At 44.3% G+C, this 20,769-nt stretch overlaps 1 protein-coding gene and 1 non-coding gene across 3 annotated transcripts in view; one reads left to right on the forward strand and one right to left on the reverse strand.

Annotated features, from left to right (window-relative positions):
• On the forward strand, positions 1 to 72 carry trnad-guc. Its single transcript has one exon. It is a non-coding gene; the product is annotated as a tRNA-Asp (tRNA).
• A 16,099-nt stretch (positions 73 to 16,171) lies between these two features.
• The window catches only part of nalcn (sodium leak channel, non-selective), a 183,908-nt gene continuing 179,310 nt past the window's right edge, over positions 16,172 to 20,769 (reverse strand). For both annotated transcript variants that reach the window (XM_033023102.1, XM_033023101.1), the window contains 2 exons: positions 19,304 to 19,421; positions 16,172 to 18,119 (listed from right to left, as the gene is read on the reverse strand). In XM_033023102.1, coding sequence (XP_032878993.1) covers positions 17,926 to 18,119; positions 19,304 to 19,421 — 312 coding nt within the window. In that variant the 3' untranslated portion in view covers positions 16,172 to 17,925. The remainder of the gene's footprint in view (positions 18,120 to 19,303; positions 19,422 to 20,769) is intronic.

Here is a 20,769-nt window from a genome sequence, read left to right on the forward strand (position 1 = left end):
TCCTCGGTAGTATAGTGGTTAGTATCCCCGCCTGTCACGCGGGAGACCGGGGTTCAATTCCCCGCCGGGGAGGTACTATCATTTTCCCCATAGATAAAGAAATCATCATAACACTTATTTAAGCAACATTTTGGTCTGAAGAAGGGTCTCGACCCGAAACGTCACCTATTCCTTCACTCCATAGATGCTGCCTCACCCGCTGAGTTTCTCCAGCATTTTTATCTACCGTCGAATTTTCCAACATCTGCAATTCCTTCTTAAACATTTTGGTTTGCATGACATTCCCCCCCGCTCTCTTTAGTTGGAAAAATTGCATTTGTTTTAGTTGCAATTTACTTTATCTCTTTCTCTTACAATTTCAAGAAGAATTAACCATTTAGCAAAGTATTGGTATAGAGTCAGTAAATACAGTAATAAAGTTTGAAAGAAGCCTCTCTAAATTATTTACATCTTTGTATTAATCGAGGGGATTTGCAAACGAACAAACATCAAAGGATTTGTGGATCTATAATTTGTGCAGATTTTTAGTGAGATTTTAGAATCGCTTATCTCAATAAGTAATTTAGAATAACGCAATAACCTAGAGTTGTCTCGTTTGCAATATATTTTGTTTTGCAGCAACCACGTTTTAGGCATGTCTAACATTGCAAGGGAGGTAAGTTCTCCAAGTTTCAAGAAAGTCAAGAGTCAAGTGTTTAATTGTCACCTGTGTACCGAATCGGAACAATGTCTAGGTAAATAGAGTCGTCGTGCAACCTAGTTCTGCTCCAAATCAATGTAACGAATTGGTATAACTAACAACACAATGTTTTTCATAATACAAAGTGTAGGGCACAAATAATGTAATTTTGCTTTTGTTTCTTTTGTCCCCATTTCCTTCCATCCTCATGCTGCAATATTTTATAACCCCCACTAGGAGGCAGAACAGTGTAAAGCAACTTCAGGTAATTTGCAATGTTTGCTGAAATCAAAATGAAATCCTGTGTTAAACCTTAAAAAAATAGCCAGCAGAAATATCTTCAAAAGCAATGGCATGTATGATTTGCTTAATATTTACAACATTTTCTGTTATCATTTGAGTAATGTTGCCATTTCCATCCATAAATTCCCATACCTTCTTCCAGTGTGGACAATGTTTTTAATGGGATTTTGCTATGTTCAAATTAGCTGCCACATTCCTTACAGAAATTCAACTTAAAAAGTAAAAAATATTGCAGACGTTCAGTAGAGGTGACGATACAATCATAGAAAGATGCAGCATGGGAACAGCCCCTTCAGTCCAGCAAGTCCGCACTAACCACTAAGCATCATTTTTTTTTTCACTAATCCTTCCCATTTTATTCTTGTTGCATTTCTATGAACACTCCCAGATTACACCACACTATGCTTAATTTACAATGACCAATTAACCTACCAACCCACACGTCTTTGGGAGAACTCAAGAGGGAAGCCACACAGTCACAGAGATAACATGTGAGCTCCACACAGACAGCACCCAAAGTCGGGATTGAACCCGGGTCATTGGATCTATGAGCTGGATTAGCTGCACCACTATGTCACCCACTTACCTTAGAGGAGTTGTTGCATCTCCTGAGGTTCACAGGAAGAAGTTGAGAAGTATTGGTATTAGTTTAATATCGACATGCGACAAGTGAGAAATCTTGTTTTGTGCTATCCAGACAAATCATATTATTCATGAGCACAATCACGCCATACACAAGTACAATAACCATATAACCATATAACAATTACAGCACGGAAACAGGCCATCTCGGCCCTTCTAGTCCGTGCCGAACACTTATTCTCCCCTAGTCCCATCTACCTGCACTCAGACCATAACCCTCCATTCCTTTCCCGTCCATATAACTATCCAATTTATTTTTAAATGATAAAATGATAAAATCAAATAAAATAGGTATTGCAAAGAAAAAATATACCAGAGTGCATAATATAATGTTATGGTTTCTGAAATAGCACAGCTAAAAAAAAGTGCAAGGGTTGTAATAAAGGGTGGGTTCGGAGGACAGTCCACCCTAACACAGTGAGAGGACCATTCAGCAGTCTGATAACGGCTGGGAAGAAGCTTTTCTTGAATCTGGTGGTTTCAAGCTTTTGTATCTTCTGTCCAATAGGAGATTCAAGATTCAAGAGAGTTTATTGTCATGTGTCCCTGATAGGACAATGAAATTCTTGCTTTGCTTCAGCACACAGAGAACATAGCAGGCATGAAGGAATTTAAAAAATGGTGTTTGGGGGGGATCTGGTCTGCATAATCCATGTATCTGGGCTACATCCACAGCTTTCTGCCATTTCTTGCGGTTTTGGGCAGAGCTCTTGCGAGACCAAGCCGTGATGCATTCCAAAACTACTATGATGCATTTGCAGGAATTGTTAAGAGTCAGGCAGCATCTTTGGGGAAAGGAATAAGTGACATTTTGGTCGCGACCCAATCTTCAGATGAGGTCTGAAGAAAGGTCTTGACCCGATAAAATAATCTATTCCTTTTCTCCACAGATGTTGCCTGACCCGCCGAGTTACTCCAACATTTTGTGCCTATCTTCGGTTTAATCCAGCATCTGCAGTTCCTTCAAACATATAACATGGCAGTGTTGGAGACATGCCGAACTTCCATAGTTTTCTGAAGAAGTAGAGGCATTGTGTGCTTTCTTGGCTATCGCTTCAATGAGTTTGATCCAGGTCCATTTCCACTTCAACACCATTGAAGCTAACTGGGACATGTACACCGTATCGTTTCCTGAACTCAATAACTAGTTCTCTTCCCTGGCAATGGGACAATGCATCCTGTGAGTGCTATCTGAAGTGAGGAATGCAAGCTGTTGAGGGCAGAGTGTAGTGAAGAAGGTGGGGTCTCTACCATAGGTCTGGGTGTGGTAGTAGTGGTGGGAAGTGGAAGGGATAAGGTTGAGGGTTCCGTCATTTATGATGGAGGAAAATCCTCAGTTCGGGAAGAAGGAAGATGTATCAAAAAGAATGGAATATGGTACAATCGTGTTGATGCGATGGAAATGAGAAAGCACGAGAATGGAGTGGAGTCCTTCCAGGGATTAGAGTGAGAAGGGGTAAAATGAAAGTAAATGCTGCGGACTTGTGGCTGACCAATTTAAAAAAAAGTACATTACAAGTGATACGGCATGAACTTGATTGTATTTAGGTTGACTCTTATTCTTACCACAAATTAACAATGAAGTCAATTCCATGCTTGGCTAGGATTACTTAATCAATCTCATTGCAACCCTTTCCATATGTGAGCTGGAAAATAAATTAGATGTGACAGCAATGAGATTAACATTTGCAGTTTGATTTTAACAGAATTTTAACAGAATAATTAATATCGTCATCAATCGTCATCTAACAGAATATTCAAAGGGACAATTATTTTATTTTCCCCTGAATGTGCATGGGTTTGGGTTGTAGTGGCAGGCACCTCAGACTCAGAGATGCCGTTTACAGTGGGAATGATGGATGACCCATTAACCATGCAAATCTTAGCCTAACCGGGAACAATGCTCTGGCTTCTATCCAACACTAATATTTAAATATGAGTTTGGTTGGTACAAATTGTTACCATAGAGATGAATGTATTGCAAAATAAAGTTCAGATAGAACATGGGAATAGAAGAAATATGAGCAGGAATGGACCATTCAGCCCTTCATGCTTGCTGTTATCAGGCAACTGAATCATCCTATCAACAGCTAGAGAGCAGTCCTGACCTACTATTGACCTCACTAGAGACCCTCTTTAATTGGACTTTACTGGACTTTATCTTGCACTAAATGTTGTTCCCATTATCATGTATCTGTACACTGTGGATGTCTCGATTGTAAGTATGTATAGTCTTTCCGTGACTGGTTAGCATGCAACAAAAGCTTTTCACTGTGCCTCAGTACACGTGACAATAATCTAAACAAAACTCTCCGTTCAATCATGACAGATACATTCTTGGGACCACTTTCCTGCTGGTTCACCATCAACCTGACTCGCCAATAGTCCAGAAAACTGTCTGTTTTAGCCTTGAATAAACAATGATCTAGTCTCATTCTGGGGGTAAAGTATTCCAGAGAGTCATGACCATCTGAAAGAAGACATTTCTCCTCACCTCTATCTAAAACTGATGGCCCCTTATTCTGAAACCAAGCCCTCCAGTCCTGGATATCCCAAGAAAGGGAAACATTCTCTCAGCATCCACCCAATCGAGTCTTTTAGAATGTTATGTATTAATAAGTTCATTCTTACTTTTTCTAAACTTGAATGTATTCAACTTGATGTATTTTTATGTAACTTGATGTATTCAAGAGAGAGAGATAGACATAGCTCTTAGGGCTAACGGAATCGAGGGATATGGGTAGAAAGCAGGAATAGGGTACTGATTTTGGATGATCCGCCATGATCATATAAAATGAATGATTGACAGGTTCTTGATTAGTACAGTGACAGTGGTTATGGGGACAAGGCAGGAGAATGGTGTTGAGGGAAAGGTAGATCAGCGATTATTGAATGCTGGAGTAGAGTTGATGGGCCAAATGGCCCAATTCTGCTCCTAGAACCTACGAGTACCTGCCCAACCTGATCAACCGTTCCTCATAAGCCAACCCCTTCATCCCAGGAATCAACCTGCTGCACCTTCTCCTAACTGCCTCCAATCAAATCAAATCAAATCAAATCAACCTTTATTGTCATCTTGCAAAGCAACAGCTGTACATTGCAAAATGAGAAGATGTTTCCCAGGGAATACCAGAGCATTCCACATGAAACTTAAAACATTTCACACATAATAACAATAAAAAAACAATCCAGTCCCTGATGAAACAGTATATATAGTTAAAAGCAGGTAAAACAGCAACATTAAAATACAGTAAAATACAGAGAAAGGTTGAACAAGTTAGGGCTTTATTCTTTGGAGCGCAGAAGGTTAAGGGGGGACTTGATGGAGGTTTTTAAAATGATGAGAGGGATAGACAGAGTTGACGTGGAAAAGCTTTTCCCACTGAGAGTAGGGAAGATTCAAACAAGGGGACATGACTTGAGAATTAAGGGACTGAAGTTTAGGGGTAACATGAGGGGGAACTTCTTTACTCAGAGAGTGGTAGCGGTGTGGAATGAGCTTCCAGTGAAGGTGGTGGAGGCAGGTTCGTTTTTATCATTTAAAAATAAATTGGATAGTTATATGGATGGGAAAGGAATGGAGGGTTATGGTCTGAGTGCAGGTATATGGGACTAGGGGAGATTATGTGTTCGGCACGGACTAGAAGGGTCGAGATGGCCTGTTTCCGTGCTGTAATTGTTATATGGTTATATGGTTATACAGTAAACCAATCATTAAAATGTCCAGGGCAGCTGATTTGAGTGGCCAATGCCAGAGTTATTAAAATGTCAGTGCAAAGCCGCAGAATCAGGTGACTGTGAGTACAGAGTGACTGTTTAGCAGCCTCACAGCCTGTGGCAGGAAGCTGTTTAGCAGTCTGGTTGTCCGGGCTTTGATGCTACGGTATCTCTTGCCTGATGGCAGGAGATCCAGGTGTGTGTGTGTGGAGGGGGTGCAGTTTGTCCTTAGCTATTCTCAGAGCTTTTTTCAGACAGCGGCTCTGGAACATTTCTTGTACCGAGGGTAGGGAGACGCCAATGATCCTCTCTGCTCCCCTCACTACCCTCTGCAGAGCCTTCCTGTCTGAGCAGTTACAGTTGGAGTACCACGTGTTCACGCAGTACGTGAGTACAGACTCCACCGTGCCCCTGTAGAAAGTCCTGAGGATGTTGGTGGGGTCAATGCACATACTCCCCACCAAAAGGTGTGCCACATTTCATGAGTGGACTCACCAATGAATTGTGAGTTCTGGGAAGGGAAGTCACCATCGGATTTTAAAAAAAGGCATCACCTACGCCTCTTTCTATAGGTGTTGCCTGACCTGCTGACTGGTTCCAGAATTTTCAGTTTCATTTCAAATCTCATCATTTGTAACATTCCCCTCACCCACACTACTCTGCTGTTTAACTGACTCTCAAAATATGTAAGAAGGAACTGCAGATGCTGGTTTACACCAAAGCCATAAAACGTTGGAGTAACTCAGTGGGCCAGGCAGGCAGCATCTCTGGAGAAAAGGAATAGGTGACATTTTTGGGGTCGAGACCCTTCTTCAGACTGAGAGACGGAAGACTGACCTTTCTCTCAGTCTGAAGACGGGTCTTGACCTGAAATGTCACCTGTTCCTTTTCTCCAGAGATGCTGCCTGACCCGCTAAGTTACCCCAGGATTTTGTGTCGAACAAACTACTCTCATTCCTTCTTTGACACCAACCATCCCTCAAAACCCACCAAGTCTTGTCCCTCCCCAATCTCCATAACTTCCACCAGCTCTCGATTTTGTGCGTGTTGCTCCACCTCTGGCTTCTCGGGCACTCTCCGATTGGTGAGAATTCTACATGACCAACACTCAGTGACATACAAAAAACTTTTTTACACAAGGTATAGGGATGAAGGGAATGGTTGACAAACAGGGGTTAGTGTTTGTTTATTATTTTGTTTATTATTTATTTATGTTTTTTGGTTACTTCATACATATTACTTGTAAGTGTATATCAGTTGTATGTATATATATGTTTGTATGCATCTCTAAAAATTGTCTGGGGTATTATTATTATTAATTAATTAATTATTAAATATGGAAGAAGGGTTAAGGGAGAAGGGGTGAGATTAAATAAGTTATTCTTCTTCTCACTCCTTTTCGAGCTTGTAAATAAAAAGTGTTGGACATTTAAATTTTGCTTTATGCTTTTCATTGCTTTGTAAATATTGCCTGGAATGTCCAATTGTTTGACTATTTCGATTTTGTTGTTGTTATTTATTCCTATTTATGTCTTTACTTGTTCGGAACAAATAAACAAACAAATAAATAAGTAAATAAATAAATAGATGAATGTGGTCTTTATTTTCTCTGTCAAGTACATTCTCGTCTCATGGAGAAACAGAGCTGCGCTGGTTTTGTGCGTCTGCTGCAAATCGTTTCTAAGGAGCAGATTTTCAGTCTGCAATAGGCAAGTTCCCCGGCGACATTGATCAGTGAAAACAACCTACACGATGAGACTCTAAATCTTGCTGTGTCACAGCTTACAGTAGAAGATTAATGCGCTTATTATTCCGGTCTAGAGTCCCAAGTAACACAAAGCTTGGAAAATTCCGAAGGATGTGCCATCCATTTGGGATGGGTAATGTGGAAACTTGCTCTTCAAACGCTGCAGTTAATTTATTTGCACTGCAGGGTTTTGATAATTAGCCGTGTTCCAGTCCTGTTTCATGTGTCCTCTCTCCGAGCAAGGCACTTTCTCACAGCTTGTTTAATCCTCCTGCATGGACCGCTGTCTCCAGCTGTTACCTCTCCCTCCTTGGCAGGTCTGGACGATGAAAGTAAAACCCTTCATCACCTGGGGAAAGTGAGCAGGGTAGTCTCTCCTAACTCACAGACTACCATTCCTCAGCTACATGATGATGGCCTTGGATTTGTTTCATGCAATCCTGACTGGATATGGATTAAATTACCTCACATGTCAAGAATGCTTTCTTACTCTTGTCAATCTTATTGTTCCCTGGTGCCAGTGACAGTGATCCACCCTAAGATAGACTTTAATCATTCTGTTAGATGTTTCTTGGAACAATCTTAAATTCTGTTTGAAGGCATTCCCGTGCAGCACCTTTGGAAGTTTGTGTCACGTGATGAGCATTATCTAAATTCTGCCAGGTGTTTTATCAACGCAAGATTCCTACTTAGAAACATGGAAACATAGAAAATAGATGCAGGAGTAGGCCATTCGGCCCTTCGAGCCTGCACCGCCATTCAATATGATCATGGCTGATCATCCAACTCAGTATCCCGTACCTGCCTTCTCTCCATACCCTCTGATCCCTTTAGCCACAAGGGCCACATCTAACTCCCTCTTAAATATAGCCAATGAACTGGCCTCAACTACCTTCTGTGGCAGAGAATTCCAGTGATTCACCACTCTCTGTGTGAAAAATGTTTTTCTCATCTCGGTCCTAAAAGATTTCCCCATTATCCTTAAACTGTGACCCCTTGTTCTGGACTTCCCCAACATCGGGAACAATCTTCCTGCATCTAGCCTGTCCAACCCCTTAAGAATTTTGTAAGTATCTATAAGATCCCCCCTCAATCTTCTAAATTCTAGCGAGTACAAGCCGAGTCTATCCAGTCTTTCTTCATATGAAAGTCCTGACATCCCAGGAATCAGTCTGGTGAACCTTCTCTGTACTCCCTCTATGGAACTTTCAAAGTTCCTCTTATTATGGAAAATAAAATGAAGTCTTAACTTTCTAAAGCATCATTCCCCTCCTTGGGATTCTGAAAATTGCTTTCCAGCCAACGAGATAGGGTGGAAATGCAGCCATTGTTCCAATTTTTGGCACTTGCTGGCCATTGTCTACACAGCAAGATCCCACAAACATCAGTGTGATAATGATGAGGTAACCAACAATGGACAGCACAACTAATAGAGTCATTGTCTCACAACCTCTTTGATCCATGTTCCATACTCACCTTGGGTGCTGTCTGTGTGGAGTTTGCATGATCTCCCTGTAAGCTCATGGATTTCCCCCAGGTGCTCTGGTTTCCTCCCACATCTCAACGTCATGTGGGTTGGTAGGTTAATGGGTCACTGCAAATCGCCCCAAGTATATAGGTGTGTGGTAGGATGAATGTGAGTGCAGGGAGGTTAAAGTGTGAAGTGGGGCTGCTCTGTGAGCAGGAGGGCCAAATGGCCTCCTTCTATTTTGTAAGGAACTGTGGAACGGACAAAAATAAAATTCTGCAATTACTAATGTTCCAAACCAACTGCGGCTTCAACTTCACTGTGAATTTCTTTCACAATGGGCCAGCAACCAACACCATTAAAACCAGGTCACTGCCTTCCCCACAGGGACTGCAGGGTTCAGAAACGGTCTCAGTATTGCCCCCTGATGGTGCAGTAATTAGTTACAGGTAATGAACCCCCCCCCCTTGCCCTTCCCCAGTTTATCTGCTCTCCAGAACAAATGTGTGGCCCTCTTTCCTGAGTTTGATGAGAGGATCTTAAACGTTAGCTGTTTCTCCACAGATACCATTTTCTTTTTGTACATTGATGCTCTATCAATCAGGAAATTTGGCTCTGGATTTTTTGAAGAGGCTTTATTTTAGCACAGTACGGGGTTACTCCTGTATGCAGCATCGAGCACCCTGAGACCTCCCAGAGGTGATCTGTGGTGTTATTTCTAATCTTGCTGTGGTCAAGCACCTAGATGTTTCGAACACTGTTTCTCCAGGAACCATGAGCCAAATAGAGCTAAAACTGAAACTGCATTAGAATTGTGCAGCACAGAAACAGGCCCTTCAGCCCACTATATCCATGCCAACCATTAAGTACCAATCTGTACGGATCCCATTACAAGCACTTGGTCTGTAGTATACTATGTCTTAGCGATTCAAATGCTTATCTCGATACATGTTAAATGCATTCAATGTCATCAGCAAGATGTGGGGTCCCTGTGAACTCAGGAACAGCCTGGACTGCTTTTCCCCAGAAAGTTTATTGCCCAAAGTATATTAAAAAAACTTAGGGAAGTAGAAACAAAGAACTGCAGTAGTAGTTTATACCAAAGGTAGACACAAAGTGCTGGTGTAACTCAGTGGGTCAGGCAGCATCTCTGGAGGAAAAGGATGGGCGACGTTTCCAGAATGGCGACCCTTCCTCAGTCCCGACACGAAAAGTCAGCCATCCTTTTTCTCCAGAGATAATGCCTGACCCGCTGCGTTACTCCCGCACTTTGTGCCTTCTATATATATTTTTAAAAATGCTTTTACACAGCAATTTCACAATTTCTGAACATCTTAAACTATTTATTATCCCATAAAGTATTGTTGAACTGCAGTCACTGTTGTAAGTGGATGTCATTCATAAATTACTGCTAATTCAAGCAATACCGCAAACAGCAATCTGCCAACGGTCAGATAATCTAATTCATGGAACTGTGGTGAGACACAACTCCCCCTTACAACACTGCACCATGGATCCTTTATTTTCATCCAAGATCAGGGCAGAACTTTGGCCTAATATCTTATCTGAAAACAAAGCACCTCCGACAGTGCTATACTCTTTTAGTCCTGCCCTGGGACTGTCAACCAGAATGTTGTCCTTACGTTTCTGTTGTGGGATTTGAACCCACAACCTTCTGGCTCTAAGAGAGCATCCACTGGTGCGATGCACTATATCATTAACTTCATTGCTGTTAAACTCAACCTTTGTACACATTCATCGATGCGAAATAAAGAAAAGGTGACTCGACTAACTCACCAATTAGGAAAATTACCAATATTTATATATTTCTTAGTAACTGAAAATTAGTTATTTAATTATTGAATTGCTCATAAAGTACCAAGGAAATGCAGCAAATCTTTATGAATCTGAGAAAGTATAATGATTAAGGAGAGAGGCTGGGCTCAATATTTTGGGAAAGAGGAGGCTGGCTTTGCTTCAATCAGCTCCCTACTTTGATCGAGCTTTTGTTTACCTGATCCAGTAACACTTGCTCATGATCACCCCTCATCCTCCTGGAATAAAGATCCAAGGAATAAAGTCCCAGCCTGCTCAACCTCTTCCTACAGCTTAGGTCCTCGAGTCCTGGCAACATCCTTGTAAATCTTCTCTGCACCATTTCCAGCTTGGATCTCGACTCGAAACGTCACCCATTCCTTCTCTCCAGAGCTGCTGCCTGTCCCGCTGAGTTACTCCAGCATTTTGTGTCTATCTTCGTTGACAACACCAACGTTGTTTGACGGCAGAGCTGTGAATCACCTTGTTCCCTTTGACTAAATTAACAGCTAGTAATGTCGCTGCCTAGCAGTGCCAGAAACATGGGTTTGGGATCCGAACCACAGTTGCTGCCTATGTGTAGTTTGCACATTCTCACTGTGATTGCATGGGTTTCTCTAAGGTGCTCTGGTTTTCTCCCACGTCGCAAAGACATGCAGGTTGAAAGGTTTATTGTTTAAGAAGGAACTGCAGATGCTGGAAAATCGAAGAAACGTTGCCTATTTCCTTCACTCCGTAGATGCTGCTGCACCCGCTGAGTTTCTCCAGCTTTTTTGTGTACCTTTGAAAGGTTTATTGGTCGCTGTAAATTGCCCCATGTGAGTAAGTAAGTGGTAGGTAGGATCTGGGCAGAATTGATGAGAAAGTGGGGAGAATAAAATGAAGTATTTAAAGTCGGATTAGTGCGGACTCTGTGGGTTGAAGGGCCTGTTTCCGTGACGATATAAATGTACATGCTGGAAAGAGTAATGCAGTAAATATTTCAGATTTGATTTAAGGTTATGGAGCAGGAGGTTATTATTCTTCTGTTTAATCTTCATCCATGCCGGAGCTGCCTGAAAGACAACACATTCGGAAAGAGCCACGGAATCGTTTCCAGCTGAACAAAGGTTTGTTGCCACATTAGAAATGATCAATGCTCCATGACAACTGTGGACTAAGCAACTTCATGAATATATTTCACAGTCAGAAATCACACAAAATCACCTGGAATAATAACTCCTAGCAGAGCTGCACTCATTTACATGCGGTAACTCATTTACTAACCCTGCACCCAATTTCCTTAATAAATGAAAAGGGCCTATCTTCAAGGACCCACTTTAGCATTGACTGGAAACTGGTTCAATCAATTCAAATACCACACAGTATAATAAAAAACAATGAATCTTTATTAATAATATTTTGTTTAAATAAAATTAAATGTAATACAAATCTTCTGAAAGACAATCAATGAATACTTTATTAACGATAGATATTTAAAATTGTAAAATAGATAGATATGTTAGTTACAGGTGATATCTTGGTAACTGAGCATGTTAAGGTAGGTGACAAAGAGTGGGAGCAGCAACGTAGGCCTCTGTAAAGTACAATAAATACAGTGGGAACAATCACTTTGCATATACTTTTGCATCTCAGAAAAAATATGAGACCAGATATAGGTGTTTGGTAAAGGCAGAGGGTTTGGTGGCGCAGTGGGTAGAGCTGCTGCCTCACAGTGCCAGAGTCCCCAGTTCAATCCTGACCTCAGATGCTGTCTGTGTGGTGTAGGCTCCCTGTGACCATATAGGCTTTCCCAGGTGCTCTCGTTTCCTCTCATATCCCAAAGAAATGAAGGTTTGTAGTTTAATTAGCCGTGTGTGGGTTCGTGGTGGAATCTAGGGAGTGGGTTGTTGATGGGAATGTGGAGTGAATAAAAAGTGGAAATCGTGTTGGATTAGTGTAAATGAATGGTTGATGTGGATTCGACAGGTTGAAGGAACTATTTCTCTGCAGCTCTGCAGCATCTTCTATGAATCTTGCATGTTGGTACACACACTAATGGAATAGAAGCTGAAGATGGTGCAGGGTTAATTCATCTGTGCCCTACAATAAACATAGAGTTCTCATACATTATAGTATTTTATTATAGATTATTGTATACTTATGTGTTATTGGGCCTGTAAAGTGCAGCAAGTAAGAATGAATGAATAAGTTTATTGGCCAAGTATATTCACATACAAGAAATTTGCCTTGGTGCTCCGCCCGCAAGTAACAACATGACATACAGTGACAGTTAAGAATGACACAAACATTAAATATTAATAATAAAACTATCGTTTAAACACATGAATTAAATAAAATACCAGAGCAAAAGGAGGCTACAGATTTTTGGTTATTGAGTAGAGCTACTACTCGTGGAAAAAAGCTGTTTTTATGTCTGGCTGTGGCAGCTTTGACAGTCCGGAGTCGCCTTCCAGAGGGAAGTGATTCAAAGAGTTTGTGGCCAGGTTGAGATGGGTCAGAGAGGTCAGGGGTTAAGTATCTCATTGTTTCGTTCCTGGTGCTCATGACAATTAAACACACTGCACTCTTGATATACTTTCACTTCCATTGACTTTGGTCGATATGAATGTTTGCAAGTGAGTGCACACGGACCAATACTCCCCAGCTCCACTGAAGCAACTCATCGTGGTGGCAATTCCTTTCTGTCTACCTCAAGCATGCCTGTGATCTCACACACACACACTCATATATAGGCCCACAAACACAATGCAGGCATGCATCCATACCTTTTCGCACACAAACATACATTTGCACAAACATGTGCCTTTCTATACACAAGAGCATGCATGATATATATAAAATCATGATGAGGTTTGCAATTTACTAGGTGCATAGATAGGATAGTTAGTGAGGCGCCTTCTGGAGGTGCCGTTGCGGCAGACCTCGCAAGTCGGAGGTAGAGCCTCGCGGGTCAGAGCCGAGGCCTTGCGGGCCGGTGGTGCAGCCTCGTTGCCTGGGCCTCGCGGGCCGGAGGTGGAGCCTCGTGGGTTGGAGGTGGAGCCTCGCGGGTCGATGAGCTCGTGGCCAAAGGTGCCTGGGTCTATGGAGCCGGCGGCTGGGGCCTGGGTCGGCACCACGGAGAGAACCCGGCAGCGTTAGTGGAGGTTGTTGCGGCGGTCGATGATGGGGCCGACCATTGGACGAGGACAGACACGTGGAAGTGAGGACGTCGCTGCTGAGGGAAGGAACAATGGAGGACCCGGCGTGAGGGAAGTGGGGGAAGAACAAAGGGGGGACTGGCACGGGGACTTTGTAAGTTCCCTTTATGTGCGACTATTTGCATACCTTGTGGATGCAAGCAAAGAATTTCACTGTGATTTGTCACATGTGACAATAAAGTATTCAATTCAATTCAAGAAGCTTTTCCAGGAGCAGATTGTCGATAAGCAGAGGACGAAGGTTTAAGGTGAGGAACACGACATTTAGAGAGACTGGTTGGAATCTGGAATGCTGGGCCTGAGGATGGCGGAAGCAGGTACTCTCACAACATTTCAGTATAGGATTATGAGGGGCATAGATAGGTGCAGATTGCAGGAGATTATTCCCCTTATTAGAGGCAGGTAAAACTAAAGAACAATGGTTTAGTGGAAGGGGGAAGAGATTTAGCAGGGATCTGAGGGGGATCTTCTTCATCCAGTGAGGAGTACCTGGTGTGCAAAGCTGGAGAGGGTGGTGGAAGCAGAATTGCCGATGACATTGAAGAAGTGTCAAATGAGTATGTGATTCACCCAGACATAATGGGCTATGGTGCGAATACGGAAAGGTCCCAGTTGGTCAGTGTGGATGAGCTGGGCCAAATGGCCTGATTCCATGCTGTACTATTCCACGACTCTTAGAGTTCTGATTAATACTTGAAATGGAAAGGTATAGAAGGCTATTGGCTTGAATGTTGGAAAATGAGATTTGTATGTTTAGGTATTTGATGGCTAGCACAGACTTCATTCGTCCATGCTGTGTCACTCTATGACATAACATACATACACACACAAATGTGCAATCAGACATATGCATGTATACAAATGTACACACACATGTAAACCGAGATGAGAAGAACTTTTTTCACACAGAGAGTGGTGAATCTCTGGAACTCTCTGCCACAGAGGGTAGTCGAGGCCAGTTCATTGGCTATATTTAAGAGGGAGTTAGATGTGGCCCTTGTGGCTAAGGGGATCAGAGGGTATGGAGAGAAGGCAGGTACGGGATACTGAGTTGGATGATCAGCCATGATCATATTGAATGGCGGTGCAGGCTCGAAGGGCCGAATGGCCTACTCCTGCACCTAATTTCTATGTTTCTTACACAAGTGGAGACTTGCCTAGAGACAAACACAAGCACACAGAGACCATGTGCAGTGATATGATTGTACACATTTGGGCACACAGACACACACAGTTATATTAATCACTGACATTGCTGCAAAGCTGATTTTACATCCTTCATGGCTTTGATAGTGAAGCACAAACTCCACGGGGTTCTGGGAGAGACTGACTGATCTCTGTTGCCTGTATGTCCTTGACACTGCACATCAAAGGATTGCACAGCAGAGGGCAGCAAATCACACTGTCCAGTGTTGTGCCCCAACCCTTTGTCTTGTTGCTTCACATCTTGCAGGGAGTCTCCAGGAGCTGGAGCTGAACTTCTCTGGACGCATTTATCAATGAAATCCTGGCTGGGAATCATATAGGCAATAAAAATAAATAGTCTGTATTCATTTGTTGCTGGATGTCCTGGGATGTCAGGACTTTCATATGAAGAAAGACTGGATAGACTCGGCTTGTACTCGCTAGAATTTAGAAGATTGAGGGGGGATCTTACAGAAACTTACAAAATTCTTAAGGGGTTGGACAGGCTAGATGCAGGAAGATTGTTCCCGATGTTGGGGAAGTCCAGAACAAGGGGTCACAGTTTAAGGATAAGGGGGAAATCTTTTAGGACCGAGATGAGGAAAACATTTTTCACACAGAGAGTGGTGAATCTGTGGAATTCTCTGCCACAGAAGGTAGTTGAGGCCAGTTCATTGGCTATATTTAAGAGTTAGATGTGGCCCTTGTGGCTAAAGGGATCAGGGGGTATGGAGAGAAGGCAGGTACAGGATACTGAGTTGGATGATCAGCCATGATCATATTGAATGGCGGTGCAGGCTCGAAGGACCGAATGGCCTACTCCTGCACCTATTTTCTATGTTTCTATGTTGCACATTTTAATCGTGCTGGAAGGTAAAGGATTATTTAGTTGACAGGCTAAACCTCAGCCACAGGATGCAGAGTTTTGCTGCTTTCTGATTGGCTGTGGATAGGCGGGCGGCTTGGCCAATGGCGAGGGTGGGAGCCGGCCAATCGAAGGCCAGCAGCTGTGTTCCGAAGCCGCCAGGAATCTGTCCAATCAGAGGCGGCAACGCTTGATCCATGAAACTCACCGGGCTAATTCCTTTAAGTTTAGTTTAGTTTAGAGATACAGTGTGGAAACTGGTCCTTCGGTCCACCAAGTCCTCACCGACCAGCAATCAGTTCTATCCTGCACACTAGGGACAATTTACAGAAGCCAATTAACCTACAAACCTACAAGTCTTTGGAATGTGGGAGAAAACTGGTGCATCCTGAGAAAACCCACGGGGTCATAGGGAGAACGTACAAACTCCGCACAGACAGCATCCGTGGTCAGGATCGGACGAGTGTCTCTGAAACTGTAACCTCTGAAACCTCCTGGATTGGGAGGTTAATCCTATTAAGAGCAGCCAAGCAGGTGAGGTTCTGTATTCCTTGCAGTTTAAAAAAAGATAGTCTGGATGGCCTATGGATAGATGGCCTAGATAGAGTGGATGTAGAGAGGATGTTTCCAGTAATGGAAGAGTCTACGACCAAAGAGCACTGCCTCAGAATGAAAGGATGTTCCTTTATAATGGCGATGATGAGCAATTTCTTTAGCTGGTAGAAGACATAGAAGATGATGGAGGCCATTGGGTATTTTAGAAGCGGAGATTGCTAGGTTCTTGATGAGTAAAGGTGTCAACGTTTATTGGGGGAAGGTAGGAGAATGAGGAAAAGTGGGTTTGACAGGGAAAATAGTTCAGCCAGAATCAAATGGCAGAGCAGTCTCGATGGGCCTAATGCTGCTCCTATGTCCTATGTCTTTTGGTCTAAGATCCCAAAAAGGGCTTGGCAGGTCTCTACTGGTGGGAGAGTCTCAAACATGGAACATCATTATAAATACAGGGGTCAGTCATTTAAAATTCTTCTTATAGATTCCAGCATTTCTCTGGAATTCTCTGTGCCAGAGGATGGTGGAATCCTGATCACTAGAAGCATTTGAGGCGGTAGATACATTTTGAAGGGGCTGAGGGAAGAGGAGTTGAGGCCAACTTAAATCAGCAATGATCACACTGATGGCTTGAGGGTCAGAGTGGCCTATCCCTGCTATTGTTTGCCTCTATTCTTGCACATTGTGCAGAGATGAGCCCTCATTTGGATCAATGGGAAAGCATAATCTCAGCAAAGGAGGCTGCGCTCTGCCCATTGTGACTGTGCAAGATTTCTGGCATGACATGGATAAGTTGGGCCAAAGGGCCTGATTTTGTGTTCTATGACTCTGTGACTCTATTCAGTCCCACTCCCCCGATTGCTGCGCCTTCCAACCTCAGCCCCCGTGCAGTGCGACCAGCAATTCCCAAACCGTTTGCCAAGGTCAGGCCCAGTGAGACCGAAAGGATAATGTGGGCTTCACCCTATAGTCAGCTTCCTCCAAGGTTCGAGAAAGGCCAGTATTTGGATAACATAGGGGCAGTACGGTGGCACAGTGGCGCAGCTGGTAGAGTCGCTGCCCCACAGCACCAGCAAACTGAGTTCAAACTTGAACTTCAGTGCTGTCTGTGTGGAGTTTGCATGCTCTCCCTGTGACTGTGTGGGGTTTCCTCCGGTGCTCCAGTTTCCTCCCACATCCCATTGACATGGTCATGGGGGTTAATTGGCTGCTGTAGCTTGCTCTTAGTGTGAAAGTGAGCAGGTACAATCCGGGGAATAAAATGGGATTAGTGCAGGTTCAGTGTGAGCAACACTAGTGGTTTGAGGGTCAGTATGGACTTGTTGGGCTGAAGGGCCTGTTTCTAGGCTGTAGAGTTCCATAAGCCTCAAGGCTGCAAGTCTTTGGATGTGTAGAGAGACTGAGCATCTCTGGTTTGTCCACTATTTTGGTTACATAGTGAAAGAGGGGACGACTTGGTTCTTCCCATCGATGTGAAACAAACCCACTTGTCCCCTTCTCCACCTCTTTCCTCAACTCCCCTGTGTGAAGTCATACATACCCCACACACCCACTTACATGAATACTTGGTCTGTTATTGCAAATCTAAGGCCAAGAGATTTTGGTCACTGGAATTATTCTGCTCTGGCCTCTCGTGGAGTGGGCTGGGTGACCTCTCTTGCATCACTTGGCTCCAATGACCCAAAGTATGTTGGGCATTCTATGATGGAAATACGACGGGACATTGACAGGTGCGAGCCTCACCCTTCACCTCTGCTAAATTTCCAAGAGATCGTCTGCACTCTCGTCGCTCTCCACGGTCAGTTGGCGGGTCCACCACTTCTTCACGTCCGACCCCGAGAAGGCCGCGTCCGACATTGGATTGATTTTGCTCATGACCGACCTGATGGCCGTCCGACCCCCGAACCGCAGGTTGACGGTGGACACGGAGTGGGTGATGGGTTTCGGAGCTGCGAGGATGACAGAGAGAGTACGTCAGGAGTCGCCTCTCGGATTGAGACCGAGTCAGACCGGAGCTGGGCGGCAAGTGCGGCACGACTGCACGGAAGCAGGCCATTTGGCCCACTCACTCCCTGCTGGTGCCTCTGCACCCCAGGCTCCTCCCCTTCACCTCAACCCAACGTCATATCTAGTGGGAGGGTCGAGGAACGGAGGAGGCCTTAGGCTTGGAATAAAATGACGTACCTTTAGAAAGGAGAAGAGGAGAAATTTGCTATGGCGGCCAAGTCAATGGATATTTTTAAGGCGGAGTTTGATAGATTCTTGATGGGCTGAATTCCTTTGGTGCCGCTTGACCCTGTGATTGGGGACTCCTGAACCCAGTGCCCATCACCTGTCATCTCAACAGTTTATAATTTCTGGCCATCATTTTGGCAGAGGTGAGGTCATGGGTCAATCTTTGACCCCCTCTCCCTGTCTTTGTTCAGGGAGGCTGTGCTGATGGAGACAGCTAGAGACCTCTTGGGGTTTCCTTCTTCCCTTTGTCTCTCAGTTGCGAGGGTTGTTTGGAAACTAGTCTGTATTGAAGGGCGACACCAAAGATACCAGCGGGTGTGAATGTCCCTCGCCCCCTCGCTCCTGTTCCTGTTCAGAGGATTAACTAAGACTTCACAATGAAAGGTTAACGGGGGCCCCAGAACATGGCGGTGCCTGGTGGGGAGAGCATCAGCATTCTGTGTCACCACTCCAGTGGGCCACGCCGCCTAGATGGAGGGGGGCTGCTGAGAGCAACCAGTCGGGGGCTGACGAGAACAAAGGGGGACCCAGTGGAGGGGGGGGGGGGGGAACGTTCTGCGGCCACATGGGGCGGCAGGTCTGGTTCGCTGTTGCTATAAGATACATTTTTTTGTAACTTTGTCAGTGCCGCCAGGAACGCAGTGACTCGTGTACTGCCCAGGTGAGATCTGCTGTATGACTTTATTGGATTGTAAGCAATTACAAAGAATTTCACTGCACCTAGGTACAGGTGACAATAAGGTCTCATCGAATCATTGAATTGAATGATTCGATGTTGAGGTCGCAACTTGTAAGATGCAACTGTCGGGAGACCCAGAGCCCAGACATCACCTGGCCTCTTATCATCGGCTGTCCTTCTGACAGATGTTATGGCAACACGCAAGAACTCCCAAAATACCTGATGGGAGACGCCACTGACCAAACTTCCTCTGAGGTTTCCCGATATCCCCGGAGTCTGCCCGATAGCCGCCTCGGTCCGAGTGTGTAGGGCTGAGCAACTGCTGTTGGCTACTGGTCTGCAGGAGAAGTGAGCGATGGTTAGTGAAGCCTTTAACATCTGAAGCTCGCAGTCTCGGGAGAGACCGAGTCGGTAAGCTCCAAAACTGCACGACGTTCGACTAACCCCGACCCAAGGTAGGTCGCCCGGTGCGGGGGAGCCGAGATTCACCCCTGATGCAGGAGCTTGATCGCCCCGACGCCGGCTACGAGAGTAAGATCGTCCCGTCAACGGAAGGTTAGAGGCCCCCGACCGCTGGAGGACATAGAAGTGAAGAGATTGAACTTTTTCACGCCTTCCATCACAGTGAGGAATGTGGAGGCGTCACTGTGGTGGATGTTTATGTTAAAATGTATTTTGTGTGTTCTGTTGATTTTTATTAGTATGACTGTATGGCAAATCAAATTCCTCGTATGCTGCAAAACATACTTGGCTAATGAAGTAAGTATGAGTATGAGGGCATGTCATCGATAAATTGCTGACAGTGAATCCCAGGCAGCAGGAGAGGACACTTTAGACGGATGCTAGTGTGGCCAACAGTATCTAGGGCATAGACACAAAATGTGGGAGTAACTCAGCGAGACAGGCAGCATCTCTGGAGAGAAGGAATGGGTGATGTTTCGGGTTGAGCCCCTTCTTCAGTCTCTTAGAAACATAGAAAATAGGTGCAGGAGGAGGCCATTCGGCCCTTCGAGCCAGCACCGCCATTCATTGTGATCATGGCTGATCGTCCCTTATCAATAACCCGTTCCTGCCTTCTCCCCATATCCCTTGCCTCCACTAGCCCCTAGAGCTCTATCTAACTCTCTCTTCAATCCATCCAGTGACTTGGCCTCCACTGCCCTCTGTGGCAGGGAATTCCATAAATTCACAACTCTGGGTGAAAAAGTTTTTTCTCACCTCAGTCTTAAATGACTTCCCCTTTATTCTAAGACTGTGGCCCCTGGTTCTGGACTCGCCCAACATTGGGAACATTTTTCCTGCATCTAGCTTTCCAGTCTTTTTATAATTTTATATGTTTCTATAAGATCCTCCCTCATCCTTCTAAACTTCAGTGAATACAAGCATAGTCTTTTCAATCTTTCCTCATATGACAGTCCTGCCATCCCAGGGATCAATCTCGTGAACCTACGCTGCACTGCCTCAATCACACGGATGTCCTTCCTCAAATTAGGAGACCAAAACTGTGCACCATACTCCAGATGTGGTCTCACCAGAGCCCTATACAATGTGGTCTCTAGATGTGGTCTTACCAGAGCCCTATACATATCTTCTTCTGTCTCGATCCACAACGTCACCCAATCCTTCTCTCCAGAAATGTTGCCTGTCCCGTTGAGTTACTCCAGCATTTTGTGCCTATCTTCGGT

Source organism: Amblyraja radiata, chromosome 6 (genome assembly GCF_010909765.2).
Source record: "Amblyraja radiata isolate CabotCenter1 chromosome 6, sAmbRad1.1.pri, whole genome shotgun sequence".
Lineage (NCBI taxonomy): Eukaryota > Metazoa > Chordata > Chondrichthyes > Rajiformes > Rajidae > Amblyraja > Amblyraja radiata.